The 23,808-nt window shown below is 41.0% G+C and overlaps 3 protein-coding genes across 5 annotated transcripts in view; 2 read left to right on the top strand and 1 right to left on the bottom strand.

The window, feature by feature from the left end:
* The window catches only part of LOC138946270 (angiomotin-like protein 1), a 63,464-nt gene extending 60,745 nt beyond the window's left edge, over window positions 1-2,719 (top strand). For both annotated transcript variants that reach the window (XM_070317812.1, XM_070317811.1), the window contains exons 11-13: window positions 129-355; window positions 661-737; window positions 1,070-2,719. In XM_070317812.1, the coding sequence (XP_070173913.1) occupies window positions 129-355; window positions 661-737; window positions 1,070-1,117 (352 nt within the window). In that variant the 3' untranslated portion in view covers window positions 1,118-2,719. The remainder of the gene's footprint in view (window positions 1-128; window positions 356-660; window positions 738-1,069) is intronic.
* A 4,018-nt stretch (window positions 2,720-6,737) lies between these two features.
* On the bottom strand, window positions 6,738-14,616 carry LOC138946282 (methylosome subunit pICln-like). The gene is made up of 6 exons (XM_070317825.1): window positions 14,369-14,616; window positions 12,967-13,106; window positions 11,023-11,118; window positions 10,271-10,393; window positions 8,711-8,857; window positions 6,738-8,297 (listed from the first exon to the last, which is right to left on the bottom strand). Exons 1-6 carry the CDS (start codon window positions 14,485-14,487, stop codon window positions 8,239-8,241), a joined length of 684 nt encoding a protein of 227 aa, XP_070173926.1. The 5' UTR covers window positions 14,488-14,616; the 3' UTR covers window positions 6,738-8,238.
* A 135-nt stretch (window positions 14,617-14,751) lies between these two features.
* LOC138946276 (transmembrane protein 164-like) overlaps window positions 14,752-23,808 on the top strand; it is a 50,326-nt gene continuing 41,269 nt past the window's right edge. For both annotated transcript variants that reach the window (XM_070317817.1, XM_070317818.1), the window contains exon 1: window positions 14,752-15,198. The gene's annotated coding sequence lies outside the window, so the exon portion shown is untranslated. The remainder of the gene's footprint in view (window positions 15,199-23,808) is intronic.

The raw sequence follows: 23,808 nt of genomic DNA, 5'->3' as shown, positions 1-23,808 counted from the left end.
TAAGCAGAAGATAACTGCAGTTTGAAAATGCTTTAAAGGGGTTTGAAAGAATAGTTTGTGCCTTTGCATGGTGATTAAATTTTGAAACAAAGTGAGACTTCTAACACACCAATCTTCTTGCTTTGCAGGGTGAAGTGGCTCCAGACCCAACTGCAGGAGAAGGAGGCGATGGTGAAGGTGTACCAGCGGGCCCCCACCCTCCCCCGCAGCTCCAGCGTGCATGCCATCTGCTGCTCCCCCCACCACTCCCCCCGCCCCTCCCTCATCGCCAGCACGGCCTACACGCGACCCTCTGCAACCACCAGCAGTAGCGGTAGTTACTGCGATTTTGTCACCATCAAGCATGTCAAGACAGGTGAGAATCAAATGGAGATGAGAGAGAGAGAGAGAGAGAGAGAGAGAGAGAGAGAGAGAGAGAGAGAGAGAGAGAGAGAGAGAGAGAGAGAGAGAGAGAGAGAGAGAAATGTTTAGAGAGTAGGATGTGTATGAGTTTATTTATATATTTTTTTATGGCTAAGGGATTTGTTTAACCACTGTGGCATAGGTGAGATCATTTGTAGAGTTCAATTCGTCTGTGGTTTCATTTACTTCTTTGTTCATCTTTCAAATATTATAACTTAAACCTGAAAGGAGACTAAGGCTATGACTTTTTTTTTGCAGGCAGTGCAAGTGCAATAGAGACCAGTCGCAAGATGTCCCTTGATGACACTCTTACTAGTCATGAACCTTTCGTTATGGTAAGTAAGCAAGGTTTTTTTCCCAGCTCATAATCTTTTGGGGCAAGTTTTCAGGAGAAAGAAATAGTAATAAAATAAAGAAAAAAATTTGCACATTAAAAGAGCATTTCAAAATGAAAAAAATGTTGTGTTTGCTCTGATTTTGTGAAGAACTTGTCTTTGTACCTGTAGCTAGTATGGCTTGCGGAAGAATACTTTTTCATGCTAGCATTACAGTGGAGCGAAGCACATATCTGGATGGTTTGGCGGTCATATGAAACTTGTATGGGTTTTTTCTCGCCATATCGGTGAAATCTGCAAAAATGTAAAAAATTTCTGTTTGTGTGTTGCAGAGTAAAAGCGACACTGAGGACGAGGAAACCAGGCTATGGCAAGTGTGAGACTCACAATCACACTGTGCAAACTGTCTCAATACTTTCTGTATGTCATTCTACAATGGCTTTCGACTGAGCTGACTGACCTCTGACTGGACAGCAACCCTCTGCCAGAAACGTCTCTGTGCGAGAGAAAACACGGCCAAAGAAGCAGAGCTGGTGGAAGATATTACTACTCTCAGTGTTGTTGGAACACCTCATAATGAACAAACATGTCAACAACGTTCCTGGAGAAAGCGGCATAATGAAAGAGCCTGCTTCCTGGGCTGTTGTGCATAAAGGTGTACAGTGGTACCTGCCATGGAAGGACGCCCTTGGGGCCAGGTCAAAGTGTCCCTACATTGCAAGGTAGCCTGTCACAACAGGTAGATTTCGGTCAAGATAATAAACAGGTGTCCTTTCATGAGAGGTGTCCACTCTCCAGAGGAGCCACACACCACAGGTACCACTGTACTACTTATCAAAGGTTGACATTTCTGCAGTCACCGTATGAGACTGTTGCTGGGTTGTGGTTACAATTTCTGCTTCCTGCAGTCTTCTTCTTGTCGTTCGCCTTTACACGCTTCCTGCAGTGATGTTCTTGTACTTTCCACGACATCATACGAAGCCTTACGGGTGACAGAGGATGAGAGATGGAGATTTTTGTCTGCGTCAGAGATCGGTGTGTGTTCCACACAAGATGATTTTTGTTAAAGTCAGAGCTCATGCTTGAAGTGAAGAAAGTCAAAAAGAAATGACATGTCAAATGAGTTGCAACCAGTATTGGATACGGCAGAGGTAGTAGGCTGGGAAAGATGAACACTTTTGGTGAGCAGAAGCGAAGATGCCAAATGATGGTAACCTTACTGATGAACAATGATCAATGTTTGTCAGTTGTTTTATGTCCGCCCTAGTAAACTCATTGCAGGGTACCCATGTGTTCTCGGTGTTAAGTTACCTTCTCTGTCGCAGTGTGTGTACATGTATTTCTTGTTAGAAAGCCAACCCGCCTAAGTTTTGAGCAAGTGTGTTTTTCGTATCAACGCCTTATAACTTAGTGGTTTGAACTGTCGTGATCGTGTGTCAAAGCCAGTCTAAACTGCCAGTTCAGATGTCTCTTTCGTAAATCTGTGGATACGTGTGTCTCGTTTGAAAATATGACAGGGACAAATTGTGTTTGCTATTACAATTTTAGAATGAAAAAGAAAACTCAAGTTTCAGTCTGAAGCAGATGGGTCATTGGTTTTGTTTGCGAGTGTCTAAACAGATGAAATATACTAGCTGAAAATGTTTATGAAAGGAAAGACATCAGATGAGGGTTATTCCCTTTGTAAGGTTAAAACATCAAATCAAAAGCATTCATCACTGAAAATGTGAAGATGAAAGATTAAACGTTAACCCATTCTGAATGAAAAGTCTTACCTGGTTGACGCTCAAAATCTGCACAGAACAAACTTCCTTAATTTGAAGTTAGTTGTTGATGTTATGTGTGAGAGGATACAATGTTGTACAAAAGACTTCAGCTGAAACATTTCTGATTCATACAGTTCTGGGATTTCAGAACTTATTTCAGCGCATAAAAGAAAATTATCAACGCAGAGGAAAATAAAAGAAGAGAGAAAGAAGACAAGTCGCGTAAGGCGAAAATACAATATTTAGTCAAGTAGCTGTCGAACTCACAGAATGAAACTGAACGCAATGCCATTTTTCAGCAAGACCGTATACTCGTAGCATCGTCAGTCCACCGCTCATGGCAAAGGCAGTGAAATTGTCAAGAAGAGCGGGGTAGTAGTTGCGCTAAGAAGGATAGCACGCTTTTCTGTACCTCTCTTTGTTTTAACTTTCTGAGCGTGTTTTTAATCCAAACATATCATATCTATATGTTTTTGGAATCAGGAACCGACAAGGAATAAGATGAAAGTGTTTTTAAATTGATTTGGACAATTTAATTTTGATAATAATTTTTATATATTTAATTTTCAGAGCTTGTTTTTAATCCAAATATAACATATTTATATGTTTTTGGAATCAGAAAATGATGGAGAATAAGATGAACGTAAATTTGGATCGTTTTATACATTTTTATTTTTTTTTACAATTTTCAGATTTTTAATGACCAAAGTCATTAATTAATTTTTAAGCCACCAAGCTGAAATGCAATACCGAAGTCCGGGCTTCGTCGAAGATTACTTGACCAAAATTTCAACGAATTTGGTTGAAAAATGAGGGCGTGACAGTGCCGCCTCAACTTTCACGAAAAGCCGGATATGACGTCATCAAAGACATTTATCAAAAAAATGAAAAAAACGTTCGGGGATTTCATACCCAGGAACTCTCATGTCAAATTTCATAAAGATCGGTCCAGTAGTTTAGTCTGAATCGCTCTACACACACACACACACAGACAGACACACGCACATACACCACGACCCTCGTTTCGATTCCCCCTCGATGTTAAAATATTTAGTCAAAACTTGACTAAATATAAAAAACGGCACATTGATAACTGGCTTCCCCCAAATTCTTTTGTGAACAAGAGCTGCTCCTTTTTCGTTTCTGGAAACTGAATACAGTGAGAACTGAAGTTCTGTCTCTCTCGTACCTGTTGCCCTTTAAAAATTAAAAAGAGAAAAAAAAGGCATTGAGAATACTGATCTTGATGGCTGTGAAAATATAACTCCTTTTGTAATTGTGTTGGTTGAATGGGTAAGAGAATGTCAGAGGGTACCTTTCTTCGTGTGTGAAGCATCAAGTAAATCTTCATCGATCTTTTCGGGTTTTTACATGGGATATGAACATCCATTCACTTGGAATCGATCATACCAAAAGTCTCCAATCTGGCTACTTTCTGTGCCTAGGGGGATATTTTTCTGAATTCATTTTGTGACTGACACATCTGTCAATCTGAACAAATAATTCAGCAAAAAATGTCCACTGTGAGGAGAAGGCAGCCCAGCTGTAGGTTTTTGATGTGACTAAGGGGAAGGATGCTCTTCCCTCCATGTAAAAGCCTGGATTATATCTGGTGGTTTACATGGTTGTTTACAAGGGACTTAAGGTATCTTTCAAATTGCGTTTATTTCAATAGAGCAATACGTTTGAAGATGTAAGCATCTTCTAAATTGTCTGTTAATTGTCTGATATTCTTTGATTTAATGCCATCAATGATTATGCAATCTTTTCCCTGGGAGTTAAGTTTACAATACAGTTGTGTCTGGTCACACAGTAAATGTCTATTTTTTAATTATTTTCCATTTGACATGCCTTGCTTTTCAACAGTATGTGTGAAAGTTTGTGGAACCTGCCTTGGCAGACCACTGTTGTCATGTGATCAAATCCAGATTACTGTGGAATGCAAGGTCTTTTAGATAGACAAACCTTTTTTGTAGCGATTATGATACCCCAGTTGCATAGCGTTGAAATAGATGTGTAAGGATTTGCTGTGTGGTATTTAAAGTGATACGAGGGATTGTTTCGGAGGAGAGCAGCATTGTTTGTTTTGTTTGTTAGATTGTTACACCCTGTCTGTCAGAAGTTGTGAACGTTGTGTACAATGCCCTTGTCCCCTACAATAGGAACAACTATTTGTGGTCAAGAAATGACTGTGTTTGGCAAAACTTAATCATTTATGTAGACCTAAACCTATGTTATGTTATTGGGGAAAAATGCACTTTTTATAGTACTGATTGAATAAATTCCCCTACTTTTAATTTGTATGCCTCCTTGAAAAAGGTCCACTTTGCCCACACAGTCATAATTCTGTGACTGGCAAGTGCATAATTATTCATAATATTGAGGTCACATAGGCGACTGAAGTGATGTGACCTTAGAGTTGCAATAGATTTTTGTGCGTTGACAGGATTTATGTTGTCATAATGGAAAATAATTGTGGTTGTGTGAAAATCTTCCAGGATCTGACGTGCAATAATGATGTGTTGTACATAGTGACAGTTGGTGTGTACATAGTGACAGTTGGTGTGTACATAGTGACAGTTGGTGTGTACATAGTGACAGTTGGTGTGTACATAGTGACAGTTGGTGTGTACATAGTGACAGTTGGTGTGTACATAGTGACAGTTGGTGTGTACATAGTGACAGTTGGTGTGTACATAGTAACTTATTCCACTGGTGCTAATTACTACAAGTGTGGCAAGCTGATGAGGAGTTGAGACGCCTTGTAAATATATACATGCTGGTCCTTGATAGTGTCAAGACAAATGGAATGAAAACATAACTTATATAATATTGTGCATTTTACTTTCTGTATGTCTCACTTGATCGTCTTCTCTTCGCTCTGCTAATTTTAGTATTTACTTTTTTAGGTTATTGAATTATCCTTTTTACTTCATGAGGTATTTTTAAAATACCAGGATTGTTTAATACAAGGATTGTTAACAAGCTTATTAAGACATCTCCTGAAGTATTGTTTTGGGAGAAAAACTTTTTGAAGTATGTTTAAAAATAGAATCTTGACAGTCACAGAAATTAAAGTATAAGTGTCAGAAGGTTTCTTTTCTTGTAAGATTAAATTAGTATTTTACATCTGGACGACAATACAGTACAGGTAAGAACACGTTTTCTCTGTGATTGCGTGTAATGACAGCTGTTCAGATTGGTAACAGAGGCACAAGTACTTAACCATGTGGCGTTGAGCGTTACAATAAATAGTATGCAAAGATGAATGCAGTTTTCATGTACAGCAAAAGTATATTTTGTATAGTGTGTACAACGTGTGTAATTTAAAATATTTATGTATGCTACTGTTGCATTGAAATAAATAATTTCACAATGACTGCATGTCGGAAGAGTATTGAATGCTGAAATGGTTACTGTGAGTGTGTGTGTGAAATGGTTAGTACGGACATTAGTTTTTGTGCATGTGTTCACTCATGTGCGCACTCTCTCACACAAACATGTGATATTCAGACCTGTTTACCAGTACGATTTGCGCGTATTTTGTACGCCAAATTATTATCGGTACGACAATACGCGACGCGCACAAAATACGACTAAGAAAAAGTTAAATTCTGAAGGTGTTCACAAGACATGCTATTCTTACACAAACACGTTTGCACCCACCCCGTCGCGATATAACCTTGAACGGTTGAAAACGACGTTAAACACGCCTGTGTGCCATTATTACCCACTCAATCTGAATATATTTTATTGTTTTTAGTTAAACTGCGATAGAGAGAGATGGCGAGAGAGAGAGAGTGTGTGTGTGTGTGTGTCTGTAAGTGTGAGTGCTGCGAGAGACGCTCAGGATGTTTACATGTGTTTTAATGCAATTCTAATTCTAAGTTTACAGCAAATATGAAGCGGGCTAGAGTTATTAGTTTTAAGTGCAATCGTTTAATTCTTAACACATGTGATGTTTTTATGTCTGTGATCGCCTGACACTGTAAGGCAATGTTCCTTGTTTTTATGAGGACAGTAAACATTTTGAGTCTTTGAGTCTCTTGAGTCTTGAAATAAAGAAAGAAAGAAAGTTTACACCCACGCGTACATTTTCCCTAGCCCATATGGCTTTGCTTGCAAAGTACACCAACGTTTTGAAAAATACACTCAACTGTTTGGGAAAGTACTCTTGCTTCGGGTTTAAAGTAATCAGGTCTGGATCATATTCATAACAACAAACTTGTCAAAATCTAGTTTCTCAACATTTATTAATTTCATGTACTTTTTGTGTACAATAATTGTAACATTAAAAAAAATGTATATGACAGACTGTCTGTCAACTATTTTACCAACTCTCTCACTCTCTCTGTATCACACACACACTCTCTCTCCTTTTTGCAAAAGTTTAAGTGGCTGCAAAATCTGAACAAATGATGCAGTACGAGAACCTCTTTTTATCATGTCAGATGGTTAAACAAAAATGAACCTATGCAAACTGCCCAGCCCCCCAAAACCAGACTAACGATTCAAACAGTAAACTGTCGTAGTTATGAGAACACGCCAACACCAAATGTTACCCAGTTTAGGTGGGGACATGTCGTTTAATTACAATGAACTAACGACAGTATGCCTCAAGTCGCTGCTTACAGCGTGACACATGCCAAGAGACGTTCAACACAAGAAAATGGTGAGATTCCAACAGACGTCTGTTTCACTGTATAAACACTACAGATTCACTGAAAAATATACACTTGTACACAAAGTAAAAGCTCCAGCAAAACACTTGCGACATCATGAACCTGTCAGTTTCATTCTCTGGTTTGCTATAATAAAGATACACGTTTTTGCATTTGCTCATACATACAGCTGCCATAACCTGCCTGGAGGTTGCACAATGCTACGACATGAACTGCAAAAAAATGCAATGGGTACAAAGCAACTCAACAAGAAAAGTACAACCGAAGGGAAGTAATAACGTTTATTGTGTATCTCTTGTACAAACTTCCTTACCTCCCTTGCATTAACCGTTCACATAAAGTGGTTTGATTTACTTTAGTACCACAAAACCATTTTCAAAGCTGGCAAAAAAAGAAGAAAAAGGAATGTTTTCTCCTGTAAATCTACAAAATGTATTTGTTTATTTGTGAGTGTTTTTACTTTCTTTTTGTTTTTAGCTTACGTTTACTACTAAGGTCAATAACGAAGAAAACCTTGCAATTGAACAGAAAAACAAAAAGGCTTCTGTTCTTCGGTCAGAGATGACATTTAACCTCACACATGAAACCAGGCTTTCGGGAATACCAATTGCAAAGACTCCAGATGTACAGTTCTAACCACTGATGCAGAGAAATGGAAACTCTAAACCGCTCTCGTTGGTGGTATTGTGCACCCAATCAATACCAGAGAAGAAAACAGTCAACTCATATCCATGGGTGTGACTGAACAATGTCATGAATCCTGAAGAATTTTAAGAAGGGGGTCTTGGGGCCCCCAGACGCTGAAGAATTTGTACAATTAACAACCACAAAAACGTCACCACAGACATTACGAATCCGGATTTCCGGAATATACCGGAAGAATCCCACCCATGCATATCCAAATTAATCTAAAGTTGGTCAACGTTAATGTCAATTCATTGCTGGTTGACATGATGCATGTTGTTCAATGATGATACCACAAAACACAATGATGTTGAAATAAAGCCAGTTTTCCCGCCACTTTCACACATACACCCTTTTGAGAATTGTAGCTTAATCCATGTCATCAGCATCCTGAAACTGTTCCATGTCCATGGCTTCACCCCCATCCCCTGCACACACAGGTAAACAACAGGTCACTGTAACAGTCTCAATGCAAACCAAAGCAAAAAGAGCAAGCAATAGTCCCTAAAACTACCACCCTCCCAACCATACCCACATCCTGCACAATGGAAGTCATATCATTGATAGATATAGAATTAAATAAACAATTTAAGTTTGAAACAATTTACACACAAACACCAATGTAACCGCATTGATTGGGCAATGATCTGGTGGTGTCACAGACAGACACATACAAACACAATCACAAACACACACATTCTTTGCTAAGTATACTTCATGCCCTCAACTTGCTTGACAAAAGGAATAACCCATTTCAACCAGATAATCGTAGTGAACACCCTTTTTGCTAACCATGCTTTACAGAATCCCTTTAACTTCTCAGATTAAGGGAATAGCCCACCTGACGGAGCGATGATGTGATGATGTCCGTTAGCTGTGCCAGGGCCGTCACCTTGACCAGCAAACTGAATGACGGAGTCGAAGTGAGCCAGGCGTGCGCGACCTGCTGGCGTTAAATGAGCTGCCCCTTCTTCACTGTCAAAGTAGCCTGCAGAGAAAGAGAAATGACTAGACATGTAACACTTGTAACACTTGTAACACATGTAACACTTGCTGATGATGATGTGTTCATGCAAAGAACATGAAATCAAACAACAAACACCCACAAACAAACCAACCAAACAAAATACGCTGGACTACAGTGGAGTCCGGGTACAACGAATCTCAAGGGAGATACATTTTAGTTCGTTATATCAGTAATTCGTTTATCCGTGACATCCTGTGTATTTATAGTAAAAGTGTACATTTACAATAAAAAAAAAAAAATTAAAAAAAATAAAAAATAAAAAAAAGGAGCAATAGCGAGTCTCTAATATCACTGGCATGATGTGCTTGCTACAGGTGAACAGTAGGCAATGAACTGGTCTTGCACCATATAGGCTGTATTCAATAAATGGGAGGTCCATAATCTGAGAAAGGAAACAATGAATCAAGAAACTAAAACCCAGGTGCACATCTGCGGCACCTAGGGAGTGTACGTGCACACTATCTTGTTCCTGCCTCTTGCCATCTCAGAGGTATGGCGACCACAAAAAAAATTAAAAAAAAATTAAAAAAAAATCAGTAATTCGCTGTAGAGTTTTCAACCCTAAATGGCCTCAAGACAAGTTTTCCCAATCACCTTCAAATGATCGTCCCATCGATCTTTCCTTGGAGAGTACAATCTCTGCATGTTTTCAACAGCTTCATAATATAATCCATAGAGAGAGGCAAACTAACAGCGGGAGGTGCATGAAAAGCGTCAGTTTTCACAATAAAACTTTGACTCGCTCATTCACGGGACATAACTGCACTCCGGACTGTCCACAGTGTTGAGCAATTTAGGAGACTTCACTGCCTGAGGAGAGTATTGATTCAAACGAACGTGTGGTTCTATATCGCGTCACTCGGTCACGGATCAGAGATAACAAAAAAACCGTTCCAGATTTCGAAACCATGTTCGTCAGCCATTGTTTTTAGCAAGACAGACCACATGTGCACGAGCTTCGCTGACGTACATCGCAAAATGTCATGACGTCACCACAACTTTTGGTTTTGGTTCGATCTGTTCCGTGCACCTCCCGCTGTTAGTTTGTTCAGAGTTCGCTCATCACGCGATGTGCACTTGTGTTTGTGTATTTTTGTCTTTGGAGACAATTATTGACATCAGTTCGTTGTAGCCTTGTGACTATTAGAGACAAAACGGCTCTGGGGCGATGAAAACATGTTTTTTGTAAGAGGGGTTCGTTATGCAAATGAGTTCAAAAGGTTTGATGTAGCCGGAAAGTAACAAGTAAGAAATAGAAGGCTGTCTGCCGGGAAATCAATGGCAGTTTGTTAAAAGAGGGATTTCGTTATACCCAGGTTCGTTATAGCTGGACTCCACTGTATGAACATGATGTTTATTAAATTCCTGACCCACCATTTTCTTCACCATTCTCGTCATCTTCATTGTAGTCGGCAAATTCCTCCTCCTCTGAATCAACGTCCTCTGGGTCTGGGTGAAGTGCCTGACACGCTGACATTGCTGAATACATCGGCTGTACTGAAAACACATCACAGGCATTTCCAATGAGCAGATTAATTCTCAAAGTCTTACACATAGCAAAGCCAGTATTTGGGTCTGTAATGCAACATGCACATTTACTAGAAAAATAACCCCAACAATAACTCAAATACAAGGCTCAAAAGATCTTCTTCTTCTTCTGCGTTCGTGGGCTGAAACTCCCACGTACACTCGTGTTTTTTGCACGAGTGGAATTTTACGTGTATGACCGTTTTTTACCCGCCATTTAGGCAGCCATACGCCGTTTTCGGAGGAGCTCAAAAGATCTAAAAGGAGACATTTCATTTTCAGAAGAATCAAATCGTGAGATCTATATATGACACAACCAAACAACAACAAACTTAAAACACACGCAAACAACCACACTCACATGCACAAACATAAAATGTGACTAGGTGAGAAAAAAACCAACTCTTTAGAGTGGTACCTAACATGTGTGGGCCCTCTGAATCAAGAGGACATCCCCCCACCCCCACCACCAACCCTGTTGTCTCTCCCCCCAAAACATGTCATGATAGGCTGCCTGTCACAAAGGGACACTTTGGTTCCAATGGTGACCTTTCATGGTAGGTACCAGTGTAAAATAAGACTGCTTTAGCTACACTTACACATGGTCTTGTCAGCTGGTACAAATCTGATTTCTGAGATATTGGCCTCGCTGTCTTCATCATCGTCCTCCTGCTCATCGGGGGCTGGCTCTGTATCTGAAATCAGTGTCACGACTACACAGTGATTGGAAACAAAGCAGCATCGTAATTATGAAAGAGTGTAACAGAAGTGTTTGCAAAAACAGGGGGAACAACTGCTGCTTCTCATCTGCTTTTAATGGCAAAGACAATTGTGCTGCTGTTTCTCATCTGCTTTTAATGGCAAAGACAATTGTGCTCCCACGACCCACATCATCTGGACTGTCCAGTTTAAATAACAACATTGTTTATTTCTTTGTTTACAAAGATAATCCTTCAGAGGTTGGTGGATGGGAGGTCCTATGGTGTTTGTTTACAAAGATAATCCTTCAGAGGTTGGTCGATGGGAGGTCCTATGGTGTTTGTTTACAAGATAATCCTTCAGAGGTTGGTGGATGGGAGGTCCTATGGTGTTTGAAGATAACATGAAGTTTCAATACAAAAAATTCCAATAGTTTCAGAGATAGATAATTTTGTGAGGCTCTGGGTCGTCCACGACTCAGGAAGCACTGTGAAGGTTAATACAGTGTTCTAGATGGACGAACGTGTAGCAAAGACCTGTACATGTACGTGTAGATATTGCGTCACCCGTGACTCACTTTTTTCCCCAATGTTCCAAATGCATACGTTGTTTTGCTCCCACCAAGACTGCAGATCTTGGCAAACGCTTGACGTAAAAACTAGATTTGATGACGTTACCCGTACACGTTCGCGTTGTGAAAAGTGACACATCTAGATCTTGCTGGTAACAGTGATGTTCCTAGGACTGGAGGGCAACAGGACAAAATGTCCTGAATCAAAAAAACTAATAGGACATCATGTCCTGACTACAAAAAAACAATAGGACATTCAGATCAAGCGAACCAATCATGGCACCTAACCTTTTTAGATGACTGAGAATATATGAATAAAGGCAAATAAAAACTGAACAGTTCCAAATTTATTTTAATATTTTAAATGCAACAGTGTTCAGTAGGGTTACTTTCACACACACAGACACATGCTTCAGAATGTCATAAGTGATCTTTCACACACACTGACACACACACACACACACACACAATGCTTCAGAATTAATGTCACAAGTGACAAGTGATCTTTCACACACTTCAGAATGTCACACGTGATCAGTTTCAGTGAGCTTGAACAGCTTTCTATCCTTCTTTAACTTCCATCTCCGACGGGGCCGAAGGCCCTGCAACTTGACTGTCCGTGTCCTTTTTTTTTAACAAAGCCACTCAAAAGTGTCTGCCCTTTTCCCACACAAACCTTTTTCTTCGGCGGCATCTTTGCAGAAATGTGGCGGCGGAAGTAAAGTGTCGCTGTCAAAAGTAGCAAGAGTTGTGGCTCTTGTAATATTGTTCGGTCGAGAGTTGCGTCCCTTTTGTTATTGTTCGACCGAGAGTGAAAATTGAAGTTTAAGTAGGCCCCGATTCGAACTCGTTTTAACGGGGTTTGATACTTCAGTTTGTACAGATTCTTCTTGCAGTGACCGCTCTAGACGTAATACTATCGGACAATGACCGCTGACTTCGCGATCGGATCGGACATTTGACGGGACAGAGGTGTTTGCAATCGGTCATTTTACAACCTAAATCGGTCTATGACCGACGCCTCAGAACATCACTGTAGTAATCAACACAAAACAAGTGTTACGTGTGGTGTTAGTGGTGTTACGTGTGGTGTTAGTGGTGTTACGTGTGGTGTTAGTGGTGTTACGTGTGGTGTTAGTGGTGTTACGTGTGGTGTTAGTGGTGTTACGTGTGGTGTTAGTGGTGTTACGTGTGGTGTTAGTGGTGTTACGTGTGGTGTTAGTGGTGTTACGTGTGGTGTTAGTGGTGTTACGTGTGGTGTTAGTGGTGTTACCTGGCAATTTGCCATCCAGCATGAGGTAGAGACACTCATGGGGGTAGGAGCTCAGGTCGCGGGAGATGGCATGACAGCTGATACCAGGGTACTGCAGGGAGAACCCTAGTCCGTCGCTCTCCTTCTGCCAAGCAACACAGCTGCACATGTAGAATATCAAAACTGTACGTTATCCTGAATCTTTGATAACAAAGATGGTAGGTTACTAAGTAACAGCAAAAATATATGTAGGTTACGTTGAACTTTAGCGTTGTAAAGTCAGGGACGTTTTTCTTCAATCTAAGCCTCTGATTTGTCAGAATTAATTCATCTTATTAGCATTAAAACAAAAAGTCATTTCAGTTACCTTTGAATTTACGAAATGAACTGTACAAATGCGTTTTATTTACATGGGCTTTAGAAGGGAAAAATCAGCGCAACCAGGAAGGGAGACAAATATATGGCAATCTTATGGTTGCGATTTCCCCAAAGGGAGACAAATATATGGCAATCTTATGGTTGCGATTTCCCCAAAGGGAGACAAATATATGGCAATCTTATGGTTGCGATTTCCCCAAAGGGAGACAACCGTGCCAGCTATTTTCCTTGATCAAATGAATTAATTTCACTTAATTTTGGGGCTCAGGTCAATTAATTTCACAAGAAATGTCTTTGCTTTAAAATAATTCAATTAATTAAGTGACTTGTAACAAAAATAAGTCACTGGATTGAGAGCTCTGAATTTACAACGCAAAAGTTCAACATTACCTGTATGTGCCTGAATGTAGACTTATGTATACATGTATACATGTATGTATGTAGGTAGTCTTCTTCTTCTTCTTCGTTCATGGGCTGACTCCCACGTTCACTAATGATTTTAGCACGAGTGGATTTCTACATGTATGACCGTTTTTAGCCCGCCATTCAGGCAGGATATATGCCGATTTCAGGGGAGGCATGCTGGGTATTTTCGTGTTCTATAACCCACCAAACTCTGACATGGAGTACAGGATCTTTTCCCTGCGCACTTGGTCTTGTGCACACGAAGGGGGTTAAGTCACTAGCAGGTCTGCACATAAGTTGACCTGGGAGATCGGAAAAAAATTCCACTCTTAACCCACCAGGCGGCAGCGACCTCCCAATTAGGAGGCCGACGTCTTACCACCACGCCACTGCGCCCGTCGTGTATATATAGGTAGTGAACCCACCCATAATCCCCCTCCTCCACCCCCCCCTCCCCAACAGACACGCGCGTAGGTTTTATTTCTTTGTTGTTGAGGTTATTGAGGCACACACACGCGTCTAGACAGACATTCTGACTTGGCATGAACACACATTCACTATATAACAGTTTTACACATATGCATGTGCACAAACACAATCGCACACCACTGCTCTGTGGTTTAAACTGACGATAGCAAACCTTTCAGAGATGATCAACGTTCCATTGCCAAAATCTTTTCCGTCGATTTCGACCGTTGTGTTCACTTGTTCGTGACGGATTCCGTCTGTCGGCGGAGGGAAATTCGTGAGCAGAACCATTTTTGCTGCAAAGGGCTGTCAGTTCATACAAATTACAAACTTTACAGCGATTGTTGTTCAGATGTGAAAGCGTCTCAACCACGTTTGGGAAATGTAAACGACCGGAAACGCTGAAAAGTGCGCGTACAACCATTTTGCACATAAATCTAACGTCAACGACAAAAAAGAACAACTACAAATGTGTACATAGATATCATTCAGAAATGAAAACAAAATTTCATAAGCAAAATATACATATCACCTTTAATGAGACAAACAGACAATATGGCCCTAAAACGTAAATTATTATAATATGACGTCACCAATTGATGTGTAGTTTAGGATTTTCCGTGTTTTTCCTTTGACCAATCAAAATATTTCTAGTGCTGAAAGCGGAAGTTTGTTTCCAATTACCTCGCTTGAAGATCATCCGAAGACCGACCTTTCTTGTGTCACGTCAGAAATTCTTTCTTTCCATTGTTTTTTTCATCGCCTTGCTTGCTTTCAGGCAATTGAATTATCGCATGGAAACGGATTTCAAAAGGAAGCGTACGTATCTGCAACGCTTTAATCACAAACGTTTTTTGTTTTGTTTTTTGGACGAAAAGAAAAATGAAAAAATTATAGAGTTCATTATGAAATGTGCGAGAGCAGACGAACTCCTGAAGCTTGACGTGTTCCAGTCACAGCAGCGTCTTGTGGAACAAGGGACATTTTCCAGTGATTTTAAAGGTTTGTAACTATGATTGTGACCGATCGTGTGTGTGAATTAGACATGGACATAGAATTCAGTGCTTTATTATTTTTGAAAATTTGTTGTTGTTATTAATTATTATCAATATTATGATTATTATTTCATGAAAACACTCCTCCCTGTCTATTTCTTTCTCTGTAACTGGGCGTAAACACACACAGACACACACACAGACACACACACAGACACAGACACATGTACGTAGCTCTCAGTCCCATGACTTACAGGAAGAAACTGCTTAGCCTAGATGGCATTTATCAATGGCAAAAGCTATAAGCAATCCGAGTGTATACAGGATCGATGAGTCTGTATACACTCCGACAATGAAAAGCTCTGTTTCAAATCTGTAGCCAATGTAATGCCCCCTAACAAGTCATAGCCAATGAAAAATTAGTCTGACGTATGGACTTCTGCTGTCTCTTTTTCGGAGTGTCAAGGGTTGGCAAATAATGTACGTTCACACAGTATACAACTGTTTCTAGGTCGATACACACTCCAAGTGTGTTCCAAACTCCGACAATAAACTGCCGTGAAGCATCAGTTTTGTGTGTGTGTGTTTGTTTTTGTCTGTGTTTGTTCCAAGCGTGCTTTGATACCATGAATCGAAAGTGAAGCGTACCTTCGCAAAATGGTGTTGAATGACGCTCTGAGTGTTGATGCGGTTCAGTGTCTGGTCTTTTAAGTACACCCCAAAAATGTAATGTTACAGCAAAGGCCGTGCAGCATCAGATTGTTTTCGTTTCTTTGTACTCTTATAGTTATAATCAACTGCTCTGCCTTCCTATCACAAAGTGGTGTCGAATGGCAAATTCGCTTCGCGACCGGAAGTTAATGCCGGAGTGTATACAAAATTCTGACCCCTGTATACACTCCGAGTGCGTATAGCCAGTGCGTTTATTAATTAAGCAATAGCCTCATATGAAGCAGACCTGTTTACCCTTACGATTTTGGCGTAATTCATTACGATTTTCTGCAAAAAATATGCCATTCTGCTATCCGTGTCAAGACTACGATTTTCATAATAAAAAAATGTAATAAAATAAAAAATAAATTATTTTTTATTTTTTATTAATTCACATGTTTGGCATTGTTTTGTTCAATGGCAAAATGGGGTGAAAAAGCACAGGACTGACCAGAGATCATGTCTGTCTGATGAGACGCTGGAGAGCCTTCTAGTGGTGAAGTCTCGCCCTCACTCATTCGGCAAGCGCAAGTACAGTAGAGAAGCACTTGACACACTGAAAAAGGCCTACTACGAGCAAAAGAAAAAGAATCAGTGATGCATGTGCTTTTGATGTGATCTTCTTTGAAATTATGATGACTACAAAAACTGACTGATGTGTTTTGTTTGTGAATGATGGATATGTGCATGATTGCGTTTCGCAGACACAGTTGTCATGTGCGTTGTAATTGGCGACGAATGCTGGATGATTACTATTTTTGTGCCAGGATTACTATTTTTGGGGCTGAGCATTACTCCATAACACTTATGGTGGTAAACAGGTCTGTATGAAGTCATACAGTGACGGCGCTAGTATTTTTTCAAACCGGTATGCAAACTTTTATGCTGCGAACAGTCCAGACACAAACGGTGGGCTGGTCATTGGAATCAGTAAGAGTCCAACTCAGAGTACTGGTTTTGTTGTTTTACCAGCGAAAAAAACACCGGTAGTTCAAATATCAACCGGTAGGTGATACCGGCAGCCATTTTTGTTCCGGTATGTTCCCATTTCAACCGGTAAAATAAACGCCAATACTGGTCATATTATGTTTAATTTCACAATACCCTTTTGTATTGGACTGTATGTGTTAATTCTGCCTTAAATAGCTCATCCTAAACATAGCCACCCAAGTGAATCCAAACAGCTGACATAAATTGCTATCAAACAATGAGGCAGTGATGTCAGTAGCGATTCCCATGGTAAGGCTAGTTGAGAAGGTCATGCATACAGTAGAACCACCTTTTAGGGCGGGGATGTAGCTCAGTCGGTAGCGCGCTGGATTTGTATCCAGTTGGCCGCTGTCAGCGTGAGTTCGTCCCCACGTTCGGCGAGAGATTTATTTCTCAGAGTCAACTTTGTGTGCAGACTCTCCTCGGTGTCCGAACACCCCCGTGTGTACACGCAAGCACAAGACCAAGTGCGCACGAAAAAGATCCTGTAATCCATGTCAGAGTTCGGTGGGTTATAGAAACACGAAAATACCCAGCATGCTTCCTCTGAAAACGGCGTATGGCTGCCTTCTTCTTCTTCAGCGTTCGACGATGGCTGTGTCTAGATTCTTTGGCCCGTGATGTTGACGAAGTGTGCTGTCATTTCCAGGTCCTGAGTGCTGCCCCATAGCTTGGTGTGCAGCGATGTCCCTGTGGGCCAGACATGTTTCCTCTCACTGCAGTGGAGTTGGCAGGTCTGCAGGAAGTGGTCCGGTGTCTGGTCCGCCTTTCCACAATGGCACAGGGCCGACTGTCTGATGCCGATCCTTTTTAGGTGGCTGTTTAGTCCACAGTGGCCTGTCCGGAGGCGGAAGACAATGGTCTGCTCGTGACGAGTGAGCTGATGGAGGGCATCTTCGTGTGGATTATATCCATTGTTTTTCTTTTTGAAGGTGGATTTTTGCCTGTTTCGGATTAGGGTCCTGGCTTCACTGTAAGTGAGATTAGAGGGTTGCTGCTCAGTTTTGCTGCCCTCCTTTGCCAGCCGATCCGCCACTTCGTTGCCCACAATCCCCGTGTGTGCAGGGATCCACTGCAGGACAACCGCTGTGGTTTGGGCCAGTGTGTTGATGTTTTGCATCAGGTGTTCCATGGTCGAGTCTGGATTGCCCGAACACAAGGCCTGGAGTGCTGACAAAGAGTCTGAAAGAAAGACAGCTTTCTTGGGACGGGTTTCCCACTGCAGGACTGTCTCTGTGGCTTTGTGGAGTGCCAGAACTTCAGCCTTGTAGTTGGAGCACAATCTCCCTCCGGATGCTGAGACCGAGACTGGGGGCAGGCCTGGTTTCTTGATGAATACGCCACATCCTCCGTTTCTTGTGGCGTCTTCAGCTGATCCGTCGGTAAAGATGTGTGTCCATCTAGCTGCAGGGTAGCGCTTGTCGATCTCTTCCATTGTCAGAGCTTTCAGCACAGCGTCACTCTGGTCTCCCTTCACAGTAATGCCAGGGATGGTGGTTCTGACTTCAGCTTTAAGGGTTTTTGGGGGCCAGTTGGTTGGATCAAGGTATGGCTGCCTGAATGGCGGGGTAAAAACCGGTTATACACGTAAAATTCCACTCGTGCAAAAATACATGAGTGTACGTGGGAGTTTCAGCCTACGAACGCAGAAGAAGAAGAAGAAGAAGAGGAACCACCTTTTGAGACCTACACAAATCAGAGAAAATCAGGTTTTAATTTAAAAAGAAGGGAGTCTTAAATGGAGGAACATTTATATTTTGAACGGAGGACGCGTCTTAAAACAGGAGGTATTAAAAGGGGGAGGGGGTTCTTGCGGGGCCCTGGTAGCTCAGTTGGTAGAGCACTGGACTTGTGATGGGAAGGTCGCAGGTTCGAATTCGGGCCGGGACGAACACGGGTCAACTTTATGTGCAGACCCAGAGACGGAAGCTGTGTCCCACCCCCGTGTCAGCACAAGGGCTCGTGAAAGACCTCGGTCATTCTGCCATAAGTGCAGATGGCTGATGCCACCTAAACACGCATACACTTGTGTATCTCGTCAAAAGCCATGAGGGCGTAAAACTCGAATCTTATTACCCATATCTTGTCCTTAAGAGGCGAAATATTTAGCCTGTAGGACATAAAGCATTCTCTCTTTCAAGGGGGTTCTACTGTAATGCTCTCATGTCTTATCTAAATTGCCTCATTGTCTTCCTTATTTAGTGTGGACTTTAGTCTCAATGCTTGAACAAATATATATATTATACAACTGTCTCATTAATTCCTCTGATGACATGTTTATTGATTTTTTTAATTGATATTTTTCCACACACTTTATAGCTGTGTTATGGTTGAAAAGAATTTTTTTGTATCAGTTTCAAAACCTTACTTGAATAATAAGTGGTTCAGAATGACATGTTGTAGAAGAATATAATTATTGTCAGTGTCAGGTTGCAAACAAGTTTTAATTGTTTTGATTATTCGAATATCTTAACTACTTCCTGAAGCAGAAGTAGTTCTCATGAATTGACACTTAGCATGTTGTACCATAACTGCTTGTGTCTAAATTGTGCACTCACACTCAGTGACGCCACATATGCATCTGTGCAGTAGTGAGAGAAATGTTCGATAAGGACTTATAAGGGATTTAGTTACATGTAGGTTAGGCCAACAACAAAAAATAGTCTGTTTACGGTATCCCGACCGACCCTATTTTTTTCGCACGACCCTGGACTTTTTTTGGGGGCATTTGGGGAAAAAAAAAATCTTGTGTTTTTTGGCAAAATAACTTAAACATATGTTTTTTGGTGGAAAAAAACACAAAAATTCCCGACCTACCGACCCTATTTTTTTTGCCTATGTTACCGTAAACAGACTAATATTTTTTGTTGGCCTTACTTTGTCCTACACGTATTCCTTGATATTTTTTTCCATTGTGTATCAATGCAGCATCCTCTGTAAGGCCATTTTTGGGTTTGTTGGATTGGGGTTTCAATATTTAAACATGATTAAAAAAACAGGTTGGTCAGGATTTAATTTTTTTTTTTTTTTTCTAAAGATTTATCATTATTAATTTTTCCTTCATAGTTATGGAGCGCCAAATGTTCCCTTGTCTGTGAACCTTCAATTTTTTTCTGATTGGTGAAAAATGTGTTAGGGTTGGCAGAACAAAATAGGGCCGGTCGGGTTGCCATAATACACTTTTTGTGTCTGTCTGATGTAATGGCTGACATGACCATCAGGGTAAACCTCAGAGGAAAGGACACCTGTTGTAGGCCTTACAAAAAAAGTTGTATGATTCTGGTAACATGGCTACAAAAAATAGGGTAGGTAGGTAGGGATTTTTTTTGTTTTTTTGTTTTTTGGTCAGGGTAGAAAATAAAGTTCTATACAGTGACGCAAAGAGACTGGACTTACTATACAAAGAGAAAGACAACACATTACAAAACAAATGAGACAAAAGGGATGCGGGGTTATCCCCCTTGTCGTCTGCCGTCTGTTACTTTCGTTTTGACGCTTTTTTCTTTCTTTTTTTTTACAAATGCAATTAAAAAAAGTCTAGGGTCGGCGAGAAAAAACTAAGTAGGGTCGGGTGACCAGAAACATACAACTTTTTTTTTTTGGCCTTACATTACTTTGTTATTTAACCAAAGCCTGAGTGTCGTCAAACAGCTGGCGCCTTTAGTTGAGGGACACTTTTATCTTTAGCTAAATATTGCAAGGGGATCTTTCATGACACATCCATAACTAAGTGGCTAAATGTATTTTTTGTATGACTGAATCCAGTTTTCCTGGTGTATGTTCAACTTCAAGTGGTGACACTCTTTGTAGCAGCTTGCTTCTTGATATAATGGAACTTGAAAGAAATGTGACGCATGAGTATCACAATTGTATGCAAGTGATCACTAGATCGGAAGTTTACTACTATGTAAAATGTAATTCAGCTCAGTCAACTCAGTATGGTGAATATTTTTCTCTGAGTATTTCTTGACAAGGTGCATCATACCCCTGAAGTGTGGAACAGTGGAACTCCCTTTTTAAGACCGACCCCCCCCCCCCCCCCCTCCAATAAGGATTCTCTCCCTTTTAAGACCCTATTTTCTCAGACTTTTTGTTTCTTCTTCTTCTTCTGCGTTCATGGGCTGAAACTCCCACGTACACTCGTGTTTTTTGCACGAGTGGAATTTTACGTGTATGACCGTTTTTTACCCCGCCATTTAGGCAGCCATACGCCGTTTTCGGAGGAAGCATGCTGGGTATATTCGTGTTTCTATAACCCACCGAACTCTGACATGGATTACAGGATCTTTTTCGTGCGCACTTGGTCTTGTGCTTGCGTGTACACACGGGGGGGTGTTCGGACACCGAGGAGAGTCTGCACACAAAGTTGACTCTGAGAAATAAATCTCTCGCCGAACGTGGGGACGAACTCACGCTGACAGCGGCCAACTGGATAGAAATCCAGCGCGCTACCGACTGAGCTACATCCCCGCCCCAGAGACTTTTTGTTCATAACCTCTGTAATTTGACCCCTATTTAAAGTCTCTTGCGTTGTAAGACCTAATTTTTCAGATTTTGGGTGGTCTTAAAGGGGGCTTCCACTGTACGCTGCTATGCCTGGAATAAAAGGACACCTTGGGGCATGCCAAATGTGTCCCTACATTGCAGGTGGCCTTATATTTTGGTCAAGTATTTTAGTGGTAGTGGGACAACAAAAAGTGGTAGTGGGACAACAAAAAGTGGTCTGGGTGGCCGAGTGGTAAACGCACTTGCCTCGGAAGCGAGAGGTTGCGAGTTCGACCCTGGGTCAGGGCGTTAGCAATTTTCTCCCCCCTTTCCTAACCTAGGTGGTGGGTTCAAGTGCTAGTCTTTCGGATGAGACGAAAAACCGAGGTCCCTTCGTGTGCACTACATTGGGGTGTGCACGTTAAAGATCCCACGATTGACTAAAGGGTCTTTCCTGGCAAAATTGTATAGGCATAGATAAAAATGTCCACCAAATACCCGTGTGACTTGGAATAAAGGCCGTGAAAGGTGAATGCTCGCCCTAATAGGCTTGAGGTTTGCTGGCCGATGTGAATGCGTGATATATTGTGTAAAAAATTCCATCTCACACGGCAGAAATTAATATGTAAAGCGCATTGAGCATATATATGATTATGCGCTATAGCAAATGTCCATTATTATTATTATTAAAAAGTGTCCTTTATTAGGATGTGTCCTCTCATCGGAGGGGGCCTTACATTGCAGGTACCACTGAGTAGCATGCGGTCATTCAAAAGATGATGACAAAGACAGCAGTTCTGATCATTCAAATACTGAAGGTCCGGAGTCAAAATGTAAGAGTTCCAGACATTGCAGACAGACAGATCGACACACACACATGTTATTGTCAGCCTGTTTTCCAATCATCCGTTGCATTCATGCAGTTAATTGCTGATACATCTGCTGCATTCAGTTGATTGCTGATAGATCTGCTGCATTCAGTTAATTGCTGATACATCTGCTGCATTCAGTTCATTGCTGATAGATCTGCTGCAACAGAAATGACATGATTAGGAGAGCGCAAAGCCAACAGGGAAAGGTTGTTAAGCTGGGAAGGAAAGTGATGGCGACTTATTGATTTGTATTGGGAGTGCGAGTGTAGCTGTTAATAACAGGCTTTCACTTCACTTGATACTCATGCAGATCAGGTGGCAGCTGCCAGCACTACCATTTTCATTATGGAATGGAATGCATTTTTCAGGGAACAAGGAAATAAGCTTGACAGTTATGCAGGTACCAAAGAATGTTTCTGTATTGAATGTGCACTGTACACATGTGCTGAAGTGGGCGTGTACACACACAGATCGACAAGCCGACATCATACATACCTCTCTATCTCTTTCTCTCTCTCTCTCTCTTCACCCCCTCTCTTTCTTTCTCTCTCTTTCTTTCTTTCTCTCTCTCTCTCCCTCTCTTTCTTTCTTTCTTTCTCTCTCTCTCTGAGTCTCTCTCTCTCTCTCTCTCTCTCTCTCTCTCTCTCTCTCTCTCTCTCTCTCTGTGTCTGTCTCTCTCTAATGTCACAGTCAGACAAACAGGCAGACGGATGAATGAATTTCTGACAGACGGACATACATGATACAGAGGATGACTGACAGAGAGGCAGACACTGAGACAGACACACATAACACAAATGTATACATTGATGTAAACACATCCATACCCACACATACACATATTGTCTAACAGATTCCCTGATAAGTACCTTCCTGAAGAGATTCTGTCATAAGTAGACCGACAGGCAGGTAGTCTGAGTCTGAGATAGCGATCTCCTATGTATTAATTTCTTTCGATCTATCTTTCTCTCTCTCACACATATATACATGTATATATATCAAAGTACTCTTCCGATGAATACAGAAACTTGGCAGACAGTTGATGCACACATTTGTATGTATGTTACTTTTTTGGCAAATGCCTTATTTGTGCGTGGGTATTTAGTGTTTGTTATACACAGAGTGAAAAGAAAGGTCAGGGAGGGAGGAGGAGCAGAAGGTGGTGCTTTAACGAAGGATTATTCTTATTAGATCAGTGAGTGAAAAAGTGTAACAGGAAGGTAGACTAACATTTGCTGTCACACTTTTATTCAGTCAACAAGAAGCAGGGGAATTGTTTGGTCATTGTTCAGTGTCATATGACTTTTGACATTAAAAAAAGAATTGTTTGCAAGTAGATTGATGAGTGTCATTTCCTGCAGCAGTATGGTAACTGAAGTTGATCATTTCCTCACAAGAGTATCTTCCTTCTAGGTGTTAAAGTTCAAACAGTGCATTGTCATCATTCTTTTAACTGAGTTAAAAGAAAAATGATTAATTTGCACACATGTGTTCACTGGGAAAGTCCTTTGCTCTTGCCAAATAAGGAGTTGAACATTTGGCCCCTTCGTGTGTACATG

Source organism: Littorina saxatilis, linkage group LG13, assembly GCF_037325665.1.
Source record: "Littorina saxatilis isolate snail1 linkage group LG13, US_GU_Lsax_2.0, whole genome shotgun sequence".
Classification (NCBI taxonomy): domain Eukaryota; kingdom Metazoa; phylum Mollusca; class Gastropoda; order Littorinimorpha; family Littorinidae; genus Littorina; species Littorina saxatilis.
This window is presented reverse-complemented; position numbering and strand designations above follow the sequence as displayed.

What these genes read in the sequence shown, in the direction of transcription:
- LOC138946282 (XM_070317825.1), bottom strand. Translation starts at nt 14,487, where the DNA reads ATGGTTCTGCTCACGAATTTCCCTCCGCCGACAGACGGAATCCGTCAC. An exon ending in GCTGGATGGCAAATTGCCAG is followed by an intron (nt 11,119 to 12,966) that starts GTAACACCACTA and finishes CACTGATTTCAG; the next exon opens with ATACAGAGCCAGCCCCCGAT. An exon ending in CGAGAATGGTGAAGAAAATG is followed by an intron (nt 8,858 to 10,270) that starts GTGGGTCAGGAA and finishes CTTTCTCTGCAG; the next exon opens with GCTACTTTGACAGTGAAGAA.